The 16,702-nt window shown below is 44.2% G+C and overlaps 1 protein-coding gene across 8 annotated transcripts in view; it reads left to right on the forward strand.

Moving 5' to 3' along the window:
* BIN1 (bridging integrator 1) overlaps positions 1–16,702 on the forward strand; it is an 88,228-nt gene that overhangs the window by 39,120 nt on the left and 32,406 nt on the right. For 4 of the 8 annotated variants that reach the window (XM_088168237.1, XM_088168240.1, XM_088168238.1 and 1 more), the window contains exons 3-7: positions 5,109–5,163; positions 5,619–5,713; positions 7,514–7,609; positions 12,367–12,474; positions 15,092–15,184. In XM_088168237.1, the coding sequence (XP_088024363.1) occupies positions 5,109–5,163; positions 5,619–5,713; positions 7,514–7,609; positions 12,367–12,474; positions 15,092–15,184 (447 nt within the window). The remainder of the gene's footprint in view (positions 1–5,108; positions 5,164–5,618; positions 5,714–7,513; positions 7,610–12,366; positions 12,475–15,091; positions 15,185–16,702) is intronic. The other 4 variants (XM_088168239.1, XM_014889740.2, XM_088168241.1 and 1 more) reach the window with 1 other exon arrangement.

Consider the following 16,702-nt stretch of genomic DNA (forward strand, 5'->3'; position numbering starts at 1 on the left):
ATTGTGTCCCTGAAAGACGGATAGGGTGGGAAACAGATTAGAAATAAAAAAATAAAATGGAACAAGGCAGTTTCAGTTTCCTAAGAACGGTGAAGGGCAGAAGAGACTAAGAAAGCAAATGGTGAAAAGGGAACATCTTTCCACGGCTAAGACCTAAATCTGACTTCCTCCCCATGCTTGCACAATCACTGTGTCAGGCCTGAGTCATTATTCTTCTGCCTGTCAGCCTCATCCCCAATACTTTAGTACACAGAAATACTTTGACAGTGTAGCAATTTTCCCCCCACCCTCCTACTTCCACAGCAGTAGGTTTAGCTCTTCAGCTGGGTGTGTTTTATTTTTTATCGAGAGCCTTCAGCCTCCCAGAATGGAAAACACCAGTTACCTTGTGGGTTTGCTGGTGCTCGGTCTTAGGGGAAGCATTGCTTCTGTTTTATGGCAGCATAGCTCAGGTGGTGCTGAAGAAATCTGTTACCCTTTTGTGGCCTGACACATTTAGGACCTTTTTCTAGAGCTGTTAGTGGCAGCTGCATCATGTCTGTTGAGGCTCAGCAGATGTGGTTATGTGTCATGAAACCAGCTGAGTAGGGATTTGCCACAGCTGAATGTAATGAAAATCCTTCAGTCTGGCTTTGGCTTACGTGTAACCAGAGCTGATTGCAGTTTCCTGGACACTAATGCTCGTTCTCTTGGCAGCAATGGTAGCTATTGCTCCAGAAGTTCATGCAGCATGTCTGTAGCATGTCCAGCAATGATATTCTCTTGTGCACAGCAGAATACATTTTAACTGCTTTCTGACAACATGACATTACCAGATGTGACTTTTTTGGTATAATTTTTGAGCAATTAAGAAATAACCTTTTTAAAGGAGAAATACAAAAAAAATCTCAAATCCACATTTCTAGATATGGCTTTCTGGGATGGCTTTTTCAATTTCTAAAGCCATGAGTTCCAGTGGTGCAGTGAGGAGCCTGTTAAAGAAGTGCTGCATCTTGTATCCCTTACATCTGACTTTTTTTTTCCTGTTTTGCAGAGACCATGAACTAAATCCCTAAATAAGTAATCAAAGAAGCTGGAGGCTGCTCTGCATTTCCTGCTTGGGGTCTGCTGGTTTTACATAGGCCCTCAGTTTCCCTATTACTAAAATAAATGCAACAATGCCTGTTTTACAGGGCAAACCTTGAGTGTGAGTCAGCTGGATTCTTAGGATATCAGAACTGAAGACTAGGGGAATAAAAAGTCAGCTATATGTACATATATACACACTTGTTTATATTTTTATATGTATGAGGTGTGTGTAGTATAGTTACCTTTGAGATTTCCATGACCTTTCATTACAAAGTCTGCTCCAGTGGGGAATGGAAGTCTGGAGGAAAGCTGACCTTTTGCTGCAGGCTGGTGACAGAACAGCGCTGCTCTCTTGTGGAGCTGGCTAGGGTGTGAGCAGGCAGTGACCTTGTTCACTGGCTGATTAGAGGCTCCTCTGACTCCAATGACTGTGTTGGACCACTTTGACACAGTGTTTCTGTGTGTGGTCTGTTGAGGAATGGAGTGCAGGTCTAAAAATCACTTAATCATTCTCAACCAAGGTTTTTGTGGTTCTCTCAAATAGTGGTTGAGTGGACATAAGGGAGGGCATTGCACTTCCTAAATCTCTGTCGATCAGGTTCATATAAGAGCACTACTCTGAGGTCCCTGAATAGAACTTTTTAGCTCAGAAGGGTTTGCTTTTTGACAAAAGAGCTGGACACAGCCATGCAGGTGCAGGGCTTGCCTGTGTCTTCTGAAGGCTTGACAAGCAGCAGAGCTGCCCATCATTACTCCCTCATGGAGATTGTTTGGCTATTTACCTTCCCAAACATCCATTTGAAGGCCCCCTCCTCCTTCCCTTTCCCAGTGTCACTTGTGTTCAGTCACTAGCACAAGGATCTGTCCCACATATTGTCCTTGCTGACCTGGGAGCAAGAGTTCTGCTGTAAAGGTGCAACCCAGCCCCTGTCTGAGGTGTGCCAGGCTTTGGCTTCTCTTGCCCTGTGCTGAAGTACTCACTGGAGGGACAGTGTGAGGCTGATGGCAGCTCTTTCACCTGGCACCATGTGTGTTTCTGCCTGGCAGAGCAGCTGGGTTTTGATACCCTTCATGAGATGCCACTTGTGTGGAAATTCTGGGCTGGTTTGCAGCCTTTCACACCAAGCACAGGAAAGGGAAGCTGCTGTTGGCACAGGCTGCACCCACCTCTGCCTGCACCACGCTGTGTTGGGCACAGCTCCTGCTGCAAGGCAGGCAGTGGGGACTACATCTTCCCTCTTACAGAGTAGGTTCCCATTATAGTCAGTAGCTCAGAGAGAGGGTTTCTTCCCAGACAAGAACCCTTCACACCCAGCAGTTTTCATTCCAGCCCTATGTGGCAAAACAAGCTTAACAGCCTCCCTGTGGTACCCCAGGGTGGAACTTCTCACCAGTTGTTCATGCTGTATGTCTTAACAGTTCTGAAGTTTTGCTGAGTGGGGGCTTACCTGGAGCTGTTGTTTCAATGCTTCCCCTCCCTGTAATTACACAGTCTGCTCTTCCAGCCCTACATTAATCTAATCTGGAACAGGATGTTACCTCCTGCCCCCTCAGATGGCGAACATCTCTGCAGATCCCACTAGAACTGCAAAACCAGAGAGGTTATGTAAAGGGGTTGCAGTCTGATATTAGGATGAAATAATTCCTTTTTAAGACTGGGGGAAAAGGGTTTTAGGAAACCTGTCTACTCCCAAGAAACAGCTCTACAGAAAATCACATACTTAGGTAGGGCTTGATTTCAAGATAAGAAAGCACAGAAACATATTCAAACCACTTTTGTGTTTTTCTTTCACAGAGCTGTAAGTAATAGGTGGTTCATTAGGTCTTCGGGAAGGGAGAAAGGTCTTCCAGCCTTCCAAGCATAGCACTTTTATTTTTAAATATCCATCTGTACACTGTCCTTCATGTTATACCTGGCTGTGTTACAGGCTCATGGGCATGAATTACACTGTGATTGCAAGAATGGCAATATCTGCTCAAACAAGATAACATTACTGTGTTTAAAAATCTTCATACTGAGCCATACCTCTGTAAATACCCTCTGCACACCCTTCAACTCTTTGATAACTGGGAAGTGGATTTGTTTTTCTGCTTCCAGTTTGACTCTTTTCCTTACTTTTTTTTACTGTTTGGTTTAGGAAACGTCTTTTAAATGTGCACTCAAGGGTGTTGAAAGTTTCTGTTTTGTATAGTATTTGATAGTGTCTAACTGCATTTTGAGAGGTGTTTTGAAGAGAGCATGGAACAGAGAAGCCGTCTCTGGAAGTGTTCAGAAAACATATAGATGTGGCACTGGTTTAGTGGGCATGGTGATGTTCAAAGTTCGGGCTTGGTGATCTTGGAGGTCTTTTCCAGCCTTAATGACTCTATGATTTATGCAGACTTGTGGCAGTACATGCCAGCTCACTATAGGCTGCTCGAAGAAAGCAGGTGCTGCATGCCTAGAGAGAAAGCAATGGTCTTAAAGTTACCCCAGAGTTTTATGGGAAAGCATTAATGCTTAAAATAATTTTAAGAAAAGCCTTTATGGCAAAGGGACCTGCTTTACTGGTGGAACAAGAAAAAAATCAATAGAAATTCAGAGAGGGAACTGGACAGGAAGCACAGATACCCAGGAGAGCTGGGAAAACGGGAGTCAGGGAAAAAGTCCGAACGTGTGTCTCTCATTGAAAATCTGCTTGCAGATCTTACAGGCTGTAAGGTCTGTTCACTCTCTCTGTCAGGCTCAGTACTTTTAAGAGGCTTAGGTAACTCCATGATGACAGATCAGCTCTAACTCTGAGTTTAAACATCAGCAAGAGGTGACTGAGACCACTGCAGATGCTGGTGAGCCTGGAAAACACAGGAGGCTGATTCTGCATTGCTGCAATTGCATGCTCCAATTTTCAGCCCCAGCTTGTAGATTTTTCAGGTGATCTATCTAAAAATATTGATTAGACATTTAATTGTGGTGCTGGTTTTCTGCTCAGAGGATACTTTTGTCTCCATGGCTTTGGAACTGGGTACTGAGACATGAGGAGTTCTCAGTTTGGCTTGTGTCATTTGTTGCTGTGGCAGAATTAGGGCTAGCATGGACACAATTTTAGAGGTGGCTTCTGACTTTAGATGCTACAGTTTTGAATGTTAATGCTCCAAACATTGTAGTGTGTAGTGGGCAAGTTCTGCAGAGGACCTTCCCTACTGATAGTTTTTGATAACTTCCAAATCGTGAGTTCAAATTTAGTTATTCTTAAAAATTATACAGCTGCAGGATGATGATGTATCCACTGTGAGACTTTGTATATCTTGTGCAAAACAAGAATGCAGAAAAGAGACCACTGCACCTCACAGCCTGCTGTTGTTCTCCCTCCTTCCCAGTTTGTGCCCCATCGGTGGGGCACCCCAGCATAATCAATTTTGACAGCTGAAGCCAACTCCAGGGACAGGGAGCTCACACGACATTTTCAACAGCTGCTTCAGAGCTACTGACTTCAAAAGCAGATGTTTCCCATCAGCTCTCCCCACCACTCAGGCACCTCTTGTCTCAACTGAGCTCATGCTGAGATCCTTTGTGCTCCAAGTGCAGCTGTGCTCTCTTAGCAGAGGCTATATCTGCCCAGCTGTTGAAGTGGCAGTGATAGCATAGCTTTGTGAGAAATCCATCTGCTTCTAACAGCATGGCCCAAATTGTTTTCCATGCCTCGAAAGTTCTGGATGAGTTCACATTTGTTCTTTTCCTACTGCCATCAGCAAAGGAAATGAAGGATCAGAAAGAGCTTGCCAGTTTTACAAACAAAGTCTCCTAGTCTGGGGAAGCATTGGGAACTGACTGAAAGAGAGAACAAGAGATGAGTTATGGTTTCATTTGCTGCAGAAGTCCTATAAATTCCTAGAACACGGAGTAAAAAAATGCAAAAATGTGATAGCTTGAGGTTTCATGTGATCATAGAACTGGTGTGTAACCTGTCTGCAAGACCAGTTTTCTTTAATTAGAAAAGCTTGAGTGCCTCTTATACTCTGTTTAGCTGAGAGTATAACTGATGATCTCCTTATGTTCACAGTCTGAAGGCACAAGGCTGCAGAAGGACCTCCGAACTTATTTGGCTTCTGTCAAAGGTAAGGTGTGCACAAACAGAGGTTTGTTCCCCTCTAATGCCTCCCTACACAGTGAGTTTTCTGCAGCCTCCCCCTTCCTGGTGTTTCCCCAGGCACGAGTTGCAGGACAGGCCAGCTTTGTTGGGGGGAAGAATCTTTCAGAATCCTTTGGGACCAGCTGGGATGGAATGGGGTTTTGCTTTAATGCCAAACATGTGGTGCTGTCTTAGCAGTTGGACCTTCACATGTTCTTCTAGTGGAGGACAAATACAAAAGGCTTGATGCAACTGCACCCTTGGTTCCTTTCTCCCTCTGGTTACTTTCCATCTCTGTGTCATCCAGGGTCAGGCATTTAGTGAGGAAGAGCTCAGCATCTGCTTTAATGCTCTTGTGTCTGCATTCCTCAGGATAAGGGTTAAACTGTGAGGAACACATCATTTTTTTCTTTGTCTGAACAGTTCCCTCTTCTTTTCTAGCTATGCACGAGGCCTCCAAGAAGCTGACAGAGTGTTTACAGGAAGTTTATGAGCCAGATTGGCCTGGGAGAGATGACACAAATAAAATAGCAGAGGTAAGACTTTGTCCAGGATGTGGGGATGTCCACACTTGCTCTGACAGCAGAGATGGGTTTGGGAAGCTGTGTCTGTGCATCACATATCTTCAGGCACATGACTTTGAAGAAAAATTGGAGACAAACTCAGCACTGTGAAGAAAGGAAGGCTGAAAGGATGTGGCCTGTGTTTTTTGTAGGAGATTCTTGCCACGTGTTTGTACATTACACAGAACCATACACTTATGCCCAGATGTTTGTTCCCCCCCAGAGTGGCTAAATGGGGACAGAGGATTCCAAAACAAACTCAGTAGGGTCAACTGGGTGTACTGCTTATGTTCTGTGTAAGAGAAAGATAAAACTATGGCTAAAGCAGTCAGAGCAGGCAATTGTGTAGCTCCAACAGCCCCTCATGGCAGTACCACCAGCTGCCTTGTTTCAGTTGCTCCCTTGTTTGGCTGAGCCATGTGTCACCCCAAACTGTTGTTGTTCTCATCCTTTGGTGAGGTGATAACCTGTGCAGCTTGCCCAGGTGTTTTCTGTGGAGCTTAGGGCACAGCCTGTCATTTGGCAGTGTGGATCCCCCTTGGCGTGTGCCTGTGGTGGGTCCAGCTGGAGGCAGCACCCTCTGCTCTCTGTCAGCTGTTCTGCTGAGCAGCAACTGTGGCAGTTCAGCTCCCTGGATTCATTTGCCATGAGGCTGCAGGACTGGACTTATCTGCAGCTGTTGTGGCATTGTAGAAGTGGTAAAGGAGTAGACGAGAGAGCAGGAGGAAGATTCTTTCCTTCCCCTTCTTTCCCCTGCAGAAAATCTCACCTGAAATAACATCTCTATCTTGCCCAGGAAATTATGACTTCAAAGCAGATAATTTCAAACAAAACCTGAATGTTTCCAGGTTAATTTTTTCATTAACATGGAAACTTTGCATTAGAAAGTGCTGTTGCAGTAAATAATGGAGTTGTATTTTAGCTGGTTTGGCTTCACATTTTCTGTTGGCCTTGTTTCTTCCTGAGCCACTGTGGTGCCTCCTGAGAGATTGATCCCTCAGCAAATTTGAGCCTGAGAGGTCAAATGTGACATGAATCCTGAGAAGTAACTGTAGCTACCCTTTGGGTCTGCAAGAATATTTCCAGATTTCCACCTCCCCCTTTAATTCCTTGTTTATATTTTGCTTGTGAAAAGACAGGCGAGAGAGAAGAGTTATTCCTGCCAAATAAAAAGCATAAAGGGGGAATTTTTCCTGAATGTTTTAGCCAAAACCTTTATTCAATTGGAAAAACAGGAGGGAGGGGTAATTTTCAGCTAATCCAAGGAAATTACTGTGCGTGAGCTAAGGTCAAGGATAAAGTGGGCACAGCTCAGGGTGCAAGCCTTGGCTGTGGCCTCCATTGGGCTGTGGATGCAGGTGATGTGAGGGCTGAAGACTGCTAATGTAGCTTTCTGTTATTTATGATTCTCCAGAAAGTCATATTGTAATGAAAACCAGAAAATGCTGCCTTATGTTGTCAGGTGTCCCTTTTTTGTAGCTGCTGAGAGAAGGAGGCAAAACCAGCCTGACAATCATCTTCCATTGTACAGACTTGAGTTTAACATTGCAGGAGTAAGATAGGGCTTCAAAGGCATTTTGTCTTTGGACAGGTCACCTGAATTAGCAGCATCAGGCTTTCTCATTTCTGCCAAGTTATCTGTTATCAATAATTTTCCAAAGAAATTACTGTTTATTAAAAACTCTGAGGCCCCAAGATTGTTGGCTCACAGAGAAAAGCAGAAATCTGGAGCCCTATGTTCTTAATGGTTAACGCATTACTTTTATTTTTCAGAACAATGATCTCCTGTGGACGGATTTCCATCAGAAGCTGGTGGATCAGGCGCTTCTGACCATGGATACATACCTTGGCCAATTTCCAGATATTAAAGTAAGATTCTCTTTAAACTGTTTGATCTAGAGAGTTACAGCAGATAAAAGCTCTGAAGGTCCATTTCTTACATCCCCATCTTCTTTAGGAGAATGTGTGCTGTACTGCTCCAAGGTCTTTGAAAATGGCCAAGATCTCTGCAGCTCTGGGTTAATTGAAAATGTTTTGTTCTATTTTTGGGCTTAAAACAAAAGTGAAGAATCCAGTGGAAAGATGCTGAAGAGAAAATATAAGTGTGAAACAGGAGGATCCATGAAATTCCCTATTTCATCAGAGTGCAAAGGGGCAGTGTCAGCAATAGCTCAGAAGGTCTCAATCTCTTTTTTGGTCCTTTTGTCTTGTAACTTCTTTGTAAGCAGAAAACATTGAGGAAGCAGTTAGTGGCCAATGTACTTTACAAGTAGAGACTTGTGTGGACAGAAGATTTCTGTGAATCCTTGAAGTCCTGCTGTGTGTGTAACCAGCTTTTTTTAGGGAAGGGAGAATGCTGGATAGGTGTCTTTTTGAGACAGCTTGTATCCAGGGACCTGGGTTTGAATGATGTCCTGTGACCTTCCCTTCCCCCACAGTTATCTCCTCTCTATTCATTTTGAGGTAGTGCAGGAAATGTTTTCACCATATGGAAACACTAGTAATGATATCACCATATGGGAAGTATCATCTTGGCTACTTTCCAGTGAAAACAACCCTTTCCCCACCACATGTCTCTTAAAACGTTTGTCAGTATTTATTGTTTCAGGAGGATTGTGCTCTATCTACGAGGTCACAGGCTTGTAAAATGAGCCCTGAACAGCAGTATCCTTGTCTCCTGGGACTTTGCTTCATTTTTCCAGGCTCTTCTGCCTCTGGAAGTTTGAAGTGGGGAAGGGCTGTGGCTTTCCAGCCACTGAAGGCTGTAGGGCTGATCTCTTTGGGGTGTGATGCTGCGTGCCTCAGTCAGAAGTGCAACCTGCTTCCTCAGCAGGATGGTTTACGTGGGGCTTGCTATGGACTCAGACTTCGGCACTGCTTTGGTCCAAATCACATTTTACCAGCCTCTCTGACTGTGCACTGGGTCACCTGAGTGTCACCGTTTTCCGTGTTGAGTATCTTGAGAATTTTTAAATTCTGCTGGAATCCTGCTGAGGTTTTACATTGGGATTTTTAAAAGGAGCGCAAGAGTGGGAGCACCCAAATTCCACCAAAATTCAAGGTGTTAGGTACCGAGCACCTTTAAATGCAGTAAGATTTATAATGCTGAGAAAGAACAATGGGTTCCTGTTGGTATTACTATCACAAAGCCTTTGTGCATGAATTAAAAGGTATGCAATGAAAATCATCACATATGCCTGAAAATGCTGGCCTTTTTTCTCTGAACTAAACAATCATGTTTGTTTATATGAGAAGGAAAAGTTACGATCTTTGTACTGAAGTTGTAATTGTGTCTGCAAACTAAGATTCTTGCTACGTGATTTTCTGACACTGATGGTTTCACTCTGTTGACATCACCACAGTTGGCCTCAGCAGCCTGAATTTCACCCATAGGTCTGAAAAGTATGGGAAAAAATGGGTAGGCAAAGATGAATAAATATTAAAATATTGCTAGAGGCAGCTGACTTCTGAATGGGTCACTAAAGTGTTTATTACTAATGTTCTTTCTCAGTTGTCAGATGACGCCCTAGAAAAGGTGAATTTTATATTACTGCATAAAAGCAGTAAATGTAATGTTTTAGAGAGCACTACTCACCTCTGCTTCCCTTCCTAAAATGAGTGGCTTTATGTTAGTTCTTACAGTAAGATGTGGATTTGTTTCGCTAGAGTTGGCTATTCCTTTAAAATGGACTTTCAGTGGTATGAACTTGGGTCAGTATGTTTTTATGGGTAATTCACCTGGATGCATCATCCTCCTTACCCAGAGCAGTGAGAAGTGCTCAAATCAAGTATATTTTTGTCAAGTGGTGGAAACTTCTAGAAATTCAGTTGTTGAACATTGCTCTGCCTGTACAGAAGTATAGTTAGGCCTCACATAAGTTAGAGTTCTTGAGATTGGCAGGCAAAAAAAGCTCTAGTCTTATGTAATTTACAGAATATTTGAGTTGTTTTTTGTTGTTGTGGTAATAGTTTTCTGGTTTTTGTTTTCCACAAAATGAAGTTTTCTGCTTTTCCTGGAATTCTGGCATTACTCTAGTACAATAAGTTGATTTATGGAGAGAATAGGATTTTAATTTAGTTGTGAAAAGGCCTGTTTTTATTAATGGCCCAGTAATTAAAACATGTGATGAGTTAGATCATGCACGCATTGTTTTTTTCTTACATTCTAATATGTTCTGAATCCATCTCTACTTGAGTGGCTGTAAAAATTCCTTTGGATTTTTTTGACTTGAAAAGGGATCCACAACAGGAATGTGAAAACAGAGCATGCCTTCAGTAAGGAATTTTTGTGCGTTAAAGAAAATAAGTTATCCAATATTGGATGTTCACTCCTGAACAAGGCCTTTCCATCTTCTCTAACTTGACTAATGGGAATGCAAAAAGTACTTTAACCTTTCTTTGCAGGTCAGCGTCTCTACTTCTTGGAGTAGGACTCTTCTTGCATAATTCTTGAATATTTTTGAGTGAGTTTTGGTTGATTTTGCACAATATGCAATGAGAGTACAGGTCTCTGCAGTGAGGCCAGAGAAGATAAATTACAGCCTAAGCTCTGAATAGCTGTGGAATTTTCTGTCCTGCACTAAAACTGGTACTCGACTAGCTGTAAAACGAAGTATCAGTAAAGAAGGGTGTGGAGGGCAAAAGTTTTTTTCTGATGGTTTGGGTTGGTTTGGCTTTTTTATGGAGGCTCAAATTAAAATGGATTTGTTGCAAAGTAATGAAGTCAACAGAGTTTTACATTTGGGTGGTGGTGGGTACCTGAGGCTGTCCTGGAGTCATAGGAGCCTTCCAGGATTGGGCTAAATCCTGTTAGTGCCATCATAGGCAGCCCTGTGATCAGGGGTTACTCCAGGAGGGGTCACACCCTATGTATCTATACCTTGCAGCAATTCCTTGTATTGCAGTAGAAAGTGGGGGTGGGTGATGGAAATTTGGGAGCTGCATAAACATGGAAGAATTCCTTTGTTTGAAAGATGGGTGACATTGAATCAAACTCACTGGTGGGGTAGCCAAGAAACCTGAGGTGGCTGTTCACCATGTTAGAGGTGAGGAAAACTCCAGCTGTCTCTACCAGGCTGACCTGGGGGCAAAATGGTATCCCTCAAATCCCAGATGGCTCCATGTTTCCTCTGGTGTGTTTTCAAGATGCATTATAATCTTGGGTCTCAGATTGCTGTGCAGCTAGAAGCCCCATCCAGTGCCTTGTCTCTTGGCTGGCAATGTGGTGCTTGGGATGTGTCTTCTAGTGACCTCGGCTGTGGGGTGGCTCAGCTTCTTCGTGACTCCTCTCTTGGAGTGCGCTGAGCTTTTAGAAGAGAGTCTGGGTGTGCATGTGGCTGAGGTCCTGCAGGTCTGCTGTGACTCACCCAGAGCTGCAGCAGCGTTTGCTGGAAGTGCAGAGGAGCGTGTGGGAGATGTGTGAGCTGCTCCCAGCTGCTCTGGTGGAGAAATCAGCCCTGGGTGTGATTTTGCAGCATATCTGCAGGAGCCTGGGGAGAGGAAACCACAGCTCCCTGCCAAGCACAGGAGAGAAGGGGATTCTGCTTTTGCGAGTAAATCCCAGTGCTGATTTCTCGTTCTGCACTTTCTATGTCTGTGCGTTTTGTGGCTCCTTGCCATGCCTTTTCACTCTCTTATCCAGCCTGTGTCTGGACTGCTGATTACTCACGCTGGCCCAGCTCTCTCATCTAGGGGGGAAATGTTATGGTCAGGCTGGGAAGACGTGTGCTCCAACCCAGATAATCTGGGATGCTTGCAGACAGTGGGGGAAGCAGGGGACGGATAGTTCCTAAAACAGAGAAGCCCAGTGGGCCAGAGGCTCAATAAAGTGCAACTCTGCTGGGAGAGAGAGCCTGGGGCTCCTCAGTTCAAGAAGGGTAACACAGGATAAGGCCACAGGCCTGTTTGTCCTGCATTCTCAGCCATGAATTTGTCAGGACTCCATTCCTGAATCTAAGTCTAGTACACAGTCAGCTCCCTCCTTGTGTTTGCTTTGTTTCAGTATTGTGTGTTGGTGACCCAATGCTGCAGGTTTTCCCTTGCACTTCCCTTGCTTAAATGCTGGTGACAGCAGACTTTGCTTGTGGCTGCAGTCACTACTGTCTGCAGCTTCTGTCACAGGGTCCAAAAAGTTGTCCATGGCATATCCTGAGCATGTGGACGAGTGTTTTTGCGGTGCTGGCAACAGAAATGCCTTCTTTTGTTGAACTTAATCTTTCAGACTTCCACACAAACTAGTGAGCTGGGTATTTAGAGACTGACTGCAGTCGTCAGGAAGCCCTGAAAATAATGAAGCATTACATGTAGGATGCAGGCACACTGTGGGGCTTGGGAAGCAGTGGAGCTAAAGTTCTGAAAACATGCATGCCACCCCGAGGTGGGGCCTGTTGGCTGGATCCCATTGCCTTCCCTTGGTGGGTCCTCTGTCCTCCTCCCTCTGAAATGGTGCTTGCCACAGGTGGCTCCCAGGGCCTCCTCTCTGTGTGGAGGATCCAGAGAGAGTCCTTGCGTGGGCAGAGTGTGGGGTGTTCTGGAAGCTGGGTGAAGAGGAAGGATTTTTTCCAGGGAGGTTTTGCAGTTTTGGCTGCTGGGGAAGGTTGGTGTGACTCTTTTCTCCGTCTTTCTAGTCTCGTATCGCAAAGCGAGGAAGGAAGCTTGTGGATTACGACAGTGCCAGACACCACTTTGAGGCCCTGCAAACTGCAAAGAAGAAGGATGAAACCAAAATCGCAAAGGTAAAGCAATCGGGAGGATATGCAGCCTTCCTTTCTTTTTGGAAGGTCTGCATTTCCCTACTGAGCAGCTTTTAAGTTCACCTGTACCTCTTCATTGTGTTTTCATAGAATTCATTTGTATTGGAAAGGACCTTTAAGATCATTGAGGTGTTGTGAACCTGGTGAGGTTTTGCTAGGTATTTCCTTCTCATTTGTTTAGTTTTCCTGGAGGGCAGGATGGCCTCTGTTGGGTTGGTTCAGACCCACCATCATCAGTCTGCATGTCTCAGTGGCCAGATGCTTGGGCATGGGTTTTGTCACCTCTGGCAGAAAAGCCTGTTTGCCCCTTAGGGAAGCAAAATCTTGCGATGCTCCAGAAAAATGTTACGGTTTGTCTGCTTCTTGGGACTCTGTGTCCCCATCCTAGAGCAGTGGTAAGAATGTTTGAGTGTTACTTGAGGCTGGTTGTGTTTGTGAAGTTCTCTGATATCCTAGGAGAGAGACCCTTAGGAGTATGAGAGACAGGTACATCGATGGAAATGCACTCTATGCACACTTGATGAATGTATTCTGTTGTCTGTTGGTCACAATTACTGGATAATAAATATGGTTGAAAGCAAAAAAATAAGAGTTTTCTCTTGTCAGGTTTCTTTCCTTCCTGTAAATAGCTTGATCCAGGGCTTGTCCAATATTCAAGTGAAGAATTTTATTTTAAATGAGATTTATTTTAATTAAAAATGAAGTTTACATTTTTTTTAATGTAACAGAAGAAAGGTAATAGTGCTAAATTTGTTTTAGAGGAAGTGCCTGGATTGAATACTGCCCCTAAAATGAGCTATGGATTCCTCTTGTACCCTAAGTGTATTTGAACCCATGTGCTTCCCTTCACAGGACACTTCTTGACAAAACAGAATAGTCCGGGGCTGGGAAGACATCTTTAATTCTCTTCAATGTGAGCTGTGGTGGATTGTGACACTTCAGGGTAGAAGCAGTACAGGAGAGAAAGACCCTGTATCTGTGTCTTTTAACCAGACTGACAAGCATTGTCATCCTTTGCTCAGGGTTATTTCTGGTAGGGAGGAATATGAGCTATGTAAGAGATGCTGGTGTTTTCTCTGCATAGAAGAAATTAAGATGCATCTCTACCCCAAGTGAGAGATGTGCATTTAGTGGCCACAGTACTTTTGGTGTTAAGCTGCAAGTCATCAGTCATCTACACTGCACAGCATGCACTGTGATTAACCTTGACAGACAAAAGTGGAGAGAAATGGATGGCCCAAGTGTCATTGCATCACTTGTGTCTTGATTCTGTATGCAAGGCATGAGGCCCAGCTGGTTGTGCCTTCAGTTCAGAGCAGTAATTCATTGTGTTTGGGGTAAGAGCAGAATTTCCCTGGGGCATGTTATTTTATTGGTACATGCCAGCAGGATCTTTGCTGCATGGAAATGTTTTTTGTAGGAATTGGTCTGCTCAGGTTGGTAGCTGGTGCTCTGCAGCAGAAGTTGGTTACCTTTATCACTGCTGCACTCACTGTTGCCCCAAATGCTCAGCTAAGATGATACCACAGGTATGGGAAAAAGTGCAGTTCAAAGAGTGAAATATTGAAAGTCAGGAGTTGGTGCTCTATTCATGATTTAGCCTGTGAAAGGGTCTCAGTACTGATCAAACTCTTCTTGTTAGCCAGAATGTGCACTGGGTCAGATCTTTCCACTCTCTGTAATTTAGGCCATGAGCTCATGCACAGGATAATACGTGACACGTTGCACTGTCCTGATCCTGCAAAGATGGGAGCAGCAAGTTCCAAGGAGTTCTGTATGTATGGCCTTCCCAAGAGGGCAGTTTTCACTGCCCAGCCTGTCACGCAGCTCTGCAGGGCTGTGGGCAGCAGCCAGGGCTCAGCATGCACTCAGCTGCTGTAGGTAGTTCACCTCTCTCTTTCTGTGCCTGGAGTTTTGCTCCTGTGACCTTTGAAGGAGGTCTAGTGTAAGTTACTTTGGAATGTGATGACAGACCCTTAGGAAAGAGAAATCATGTTTCTGACACAGGATACAAGTGGGAACTGACTTGATTAAGGTTTTATGGTATAGTAACAGAAACAGCAGTGCAAATACTTTTTGGCACTGCATGGTCTCTTTTATTCTTCTCTAATATATGGATGTTCTTTTCCCACCCAGGACCCCTACCACTTATTGCTAAACTTACATCTTGCTATTAAAATAAATCACTATAGACTTTCAGCTGTTGCATGCAAATAATTATGATGGTTAATTAATCCTGACCTCTCTTTAAGGAGCTCCAACTTCACAGCCATGTCTTGGAGTAGGGTTGTCTGTGTGCTAGGTCACTAACAACTGTATCTGTTGCTCTTACAGCTGCCTGGCTGGTCTGCAGTATCCAGCCCACATGGGAACATTAATTACTGCTAAACTTGGCATGCTTCAAAGGATTCATAGCTGATCAGTCCCAGGATGTTTGTTTTTTTCTCTTGCCTTGGTGATACTGGTTCGGCCCAGCCTCTAAATACACTCTCTGTTGTGATTTTAATTTTTTTATCCTAAAAGATATGTGTTTGTGTCTCTCTTGTTCTCTGTTTATTTTTTTCTTTTTTTTTCCACTCAAACATGCTCCCTCCCCCAGCCTGTTTCGCTGCTTGAGAAAGCTGCGCCTCAGTGGTGTCAAGGGAAGCTACAAGCTCACCTCGTTGCACAAACTAATCTGCTCCGAAATCAGGTGACTGCTGATCTACCTGGCTCTAACCCTGCATGCGCTATTTTGGGCTCTAGATTGTACCATGCAAGTAATCTCAAGGCAACGTTCACTCTAGTCCTCTCTGATAACTGTGTCCTTGACACTGCTTAGCCACAGTGGGCACATGGAAGTTGCTGACCAGTGAATGGATCTGTGCCTGCCTGATTGATTTCTAGTCAGGTGTGTTAATACTGGACTGTTGTTTTCTCCCCCTGAAATGAAATGTGGATGAAGAAAGGCTCTGGAATAACTCTGAGGCAGAGTGTGGTGTAGAAAAATTGTAGAACAATTACTGCTTCCATTTTGCTCTAAGAGAAGCAGTCAATTTTTATTGTTGCTGTTTTGTAAAAAGGAAATGCTGAAAAATTTGCCTATGGATTCATGTCATTGAGTCAAACCACAAAACATTGTGATTTCTGTGGCTGCTGAGTTAGCTTGCAACGTTCTCCTGTGGTAAAGTCCATTTTTCCCAAATGGGCACTGTCCTGACTGTCATGGCTTTTTTTAGATACAATTTCGATCTGCACAGGAGAAGAGATGGGCCTAGATCAGATAATTTGCACCCTGTGTGGTGTATTTGAACATTTCCAGGCTGACGTCAAGGTGGTGTCATCTGGCAGAACTTAGGTTATAGCATCTTGAGGGACATGAGCCGCTCAGAGGAACTGCAGGGAATAAAAATTTCAGTCCTACTTGCATAGCAGTGTGACTTTCTGATGAAATCTCGATCAGTGTTTCCATTGGAACACCTTAAGGGGTAAGAGGGAATTGTCAGAAGACAGTGAGAAGGAAATGCTTTCAATGAGCAAGGGATAATAAATCCTTACCCAGACTTTGAGAGCACCAATTACCTGCTCACAAGTTCCTGGTGAGCTCATCTGTTCTCGTTCAAATGCTCCTATGTCTTCACATTCCTTGTCCATGGAATGAATTGCAATTTAGGAATGCCTGTCACCTTATGAAGCCCCTGGGTTTTTCAGTCACTTCATGACTTTGGATCAGGGAAAAGACTCCATTACCACATCAGTAAAGCTTGGGGAAAGAACATCTGTAAGCAGCCCTGCTGATGGTGCAGAGCAAAGGGAGGAAATATGAATTCATTCTTGATGGAAGGGAGAAGGACACATGGCAGGCTGCCGGGGGCTTTTCCTGTGCCTCTGCTGGGAACTACCTGCACAGTTGTGGTTCTTGACTGGTCTGTTTGACTGGTGGTATTTCTGGAGGACTAGAAAACAGGTATGGGAAGTTTCTCAAGTCACAAATAAATGTATAGATCTATCATCTCTTGGGCATTTTTCCTCTTCTGACTTGGCTGTGGTGACTGCTATAATAGCAGCATGCACAGACTGCCCAGAGAAGCAGTACCTGTGAGTGCCCCCTCATCCATTGCTCACAGATCTTAGGCGGCTACAAAGAGTCACTCCATAATTTCTGGGTCATCCCATAAGTGCTGGGTGACTTTGCCCTACAGCATGTGCAAGGGACTGTGTAATCTTTCCT

This window comes from Sturnus vulgaris, chromosome 7 (assembly GCF_052056855.1).
Source record: "Sturnus vulgaris isolate bStuVul1 chromosome 7, bStuVul1.hap1, whole genome shotgun sequence".
Lineage (NCBI taxonomy): Eukaryota > Metazoa > Chordata > Aves > Passeriformes > Sturnidae > Sturnus > Sturnus vulgaris.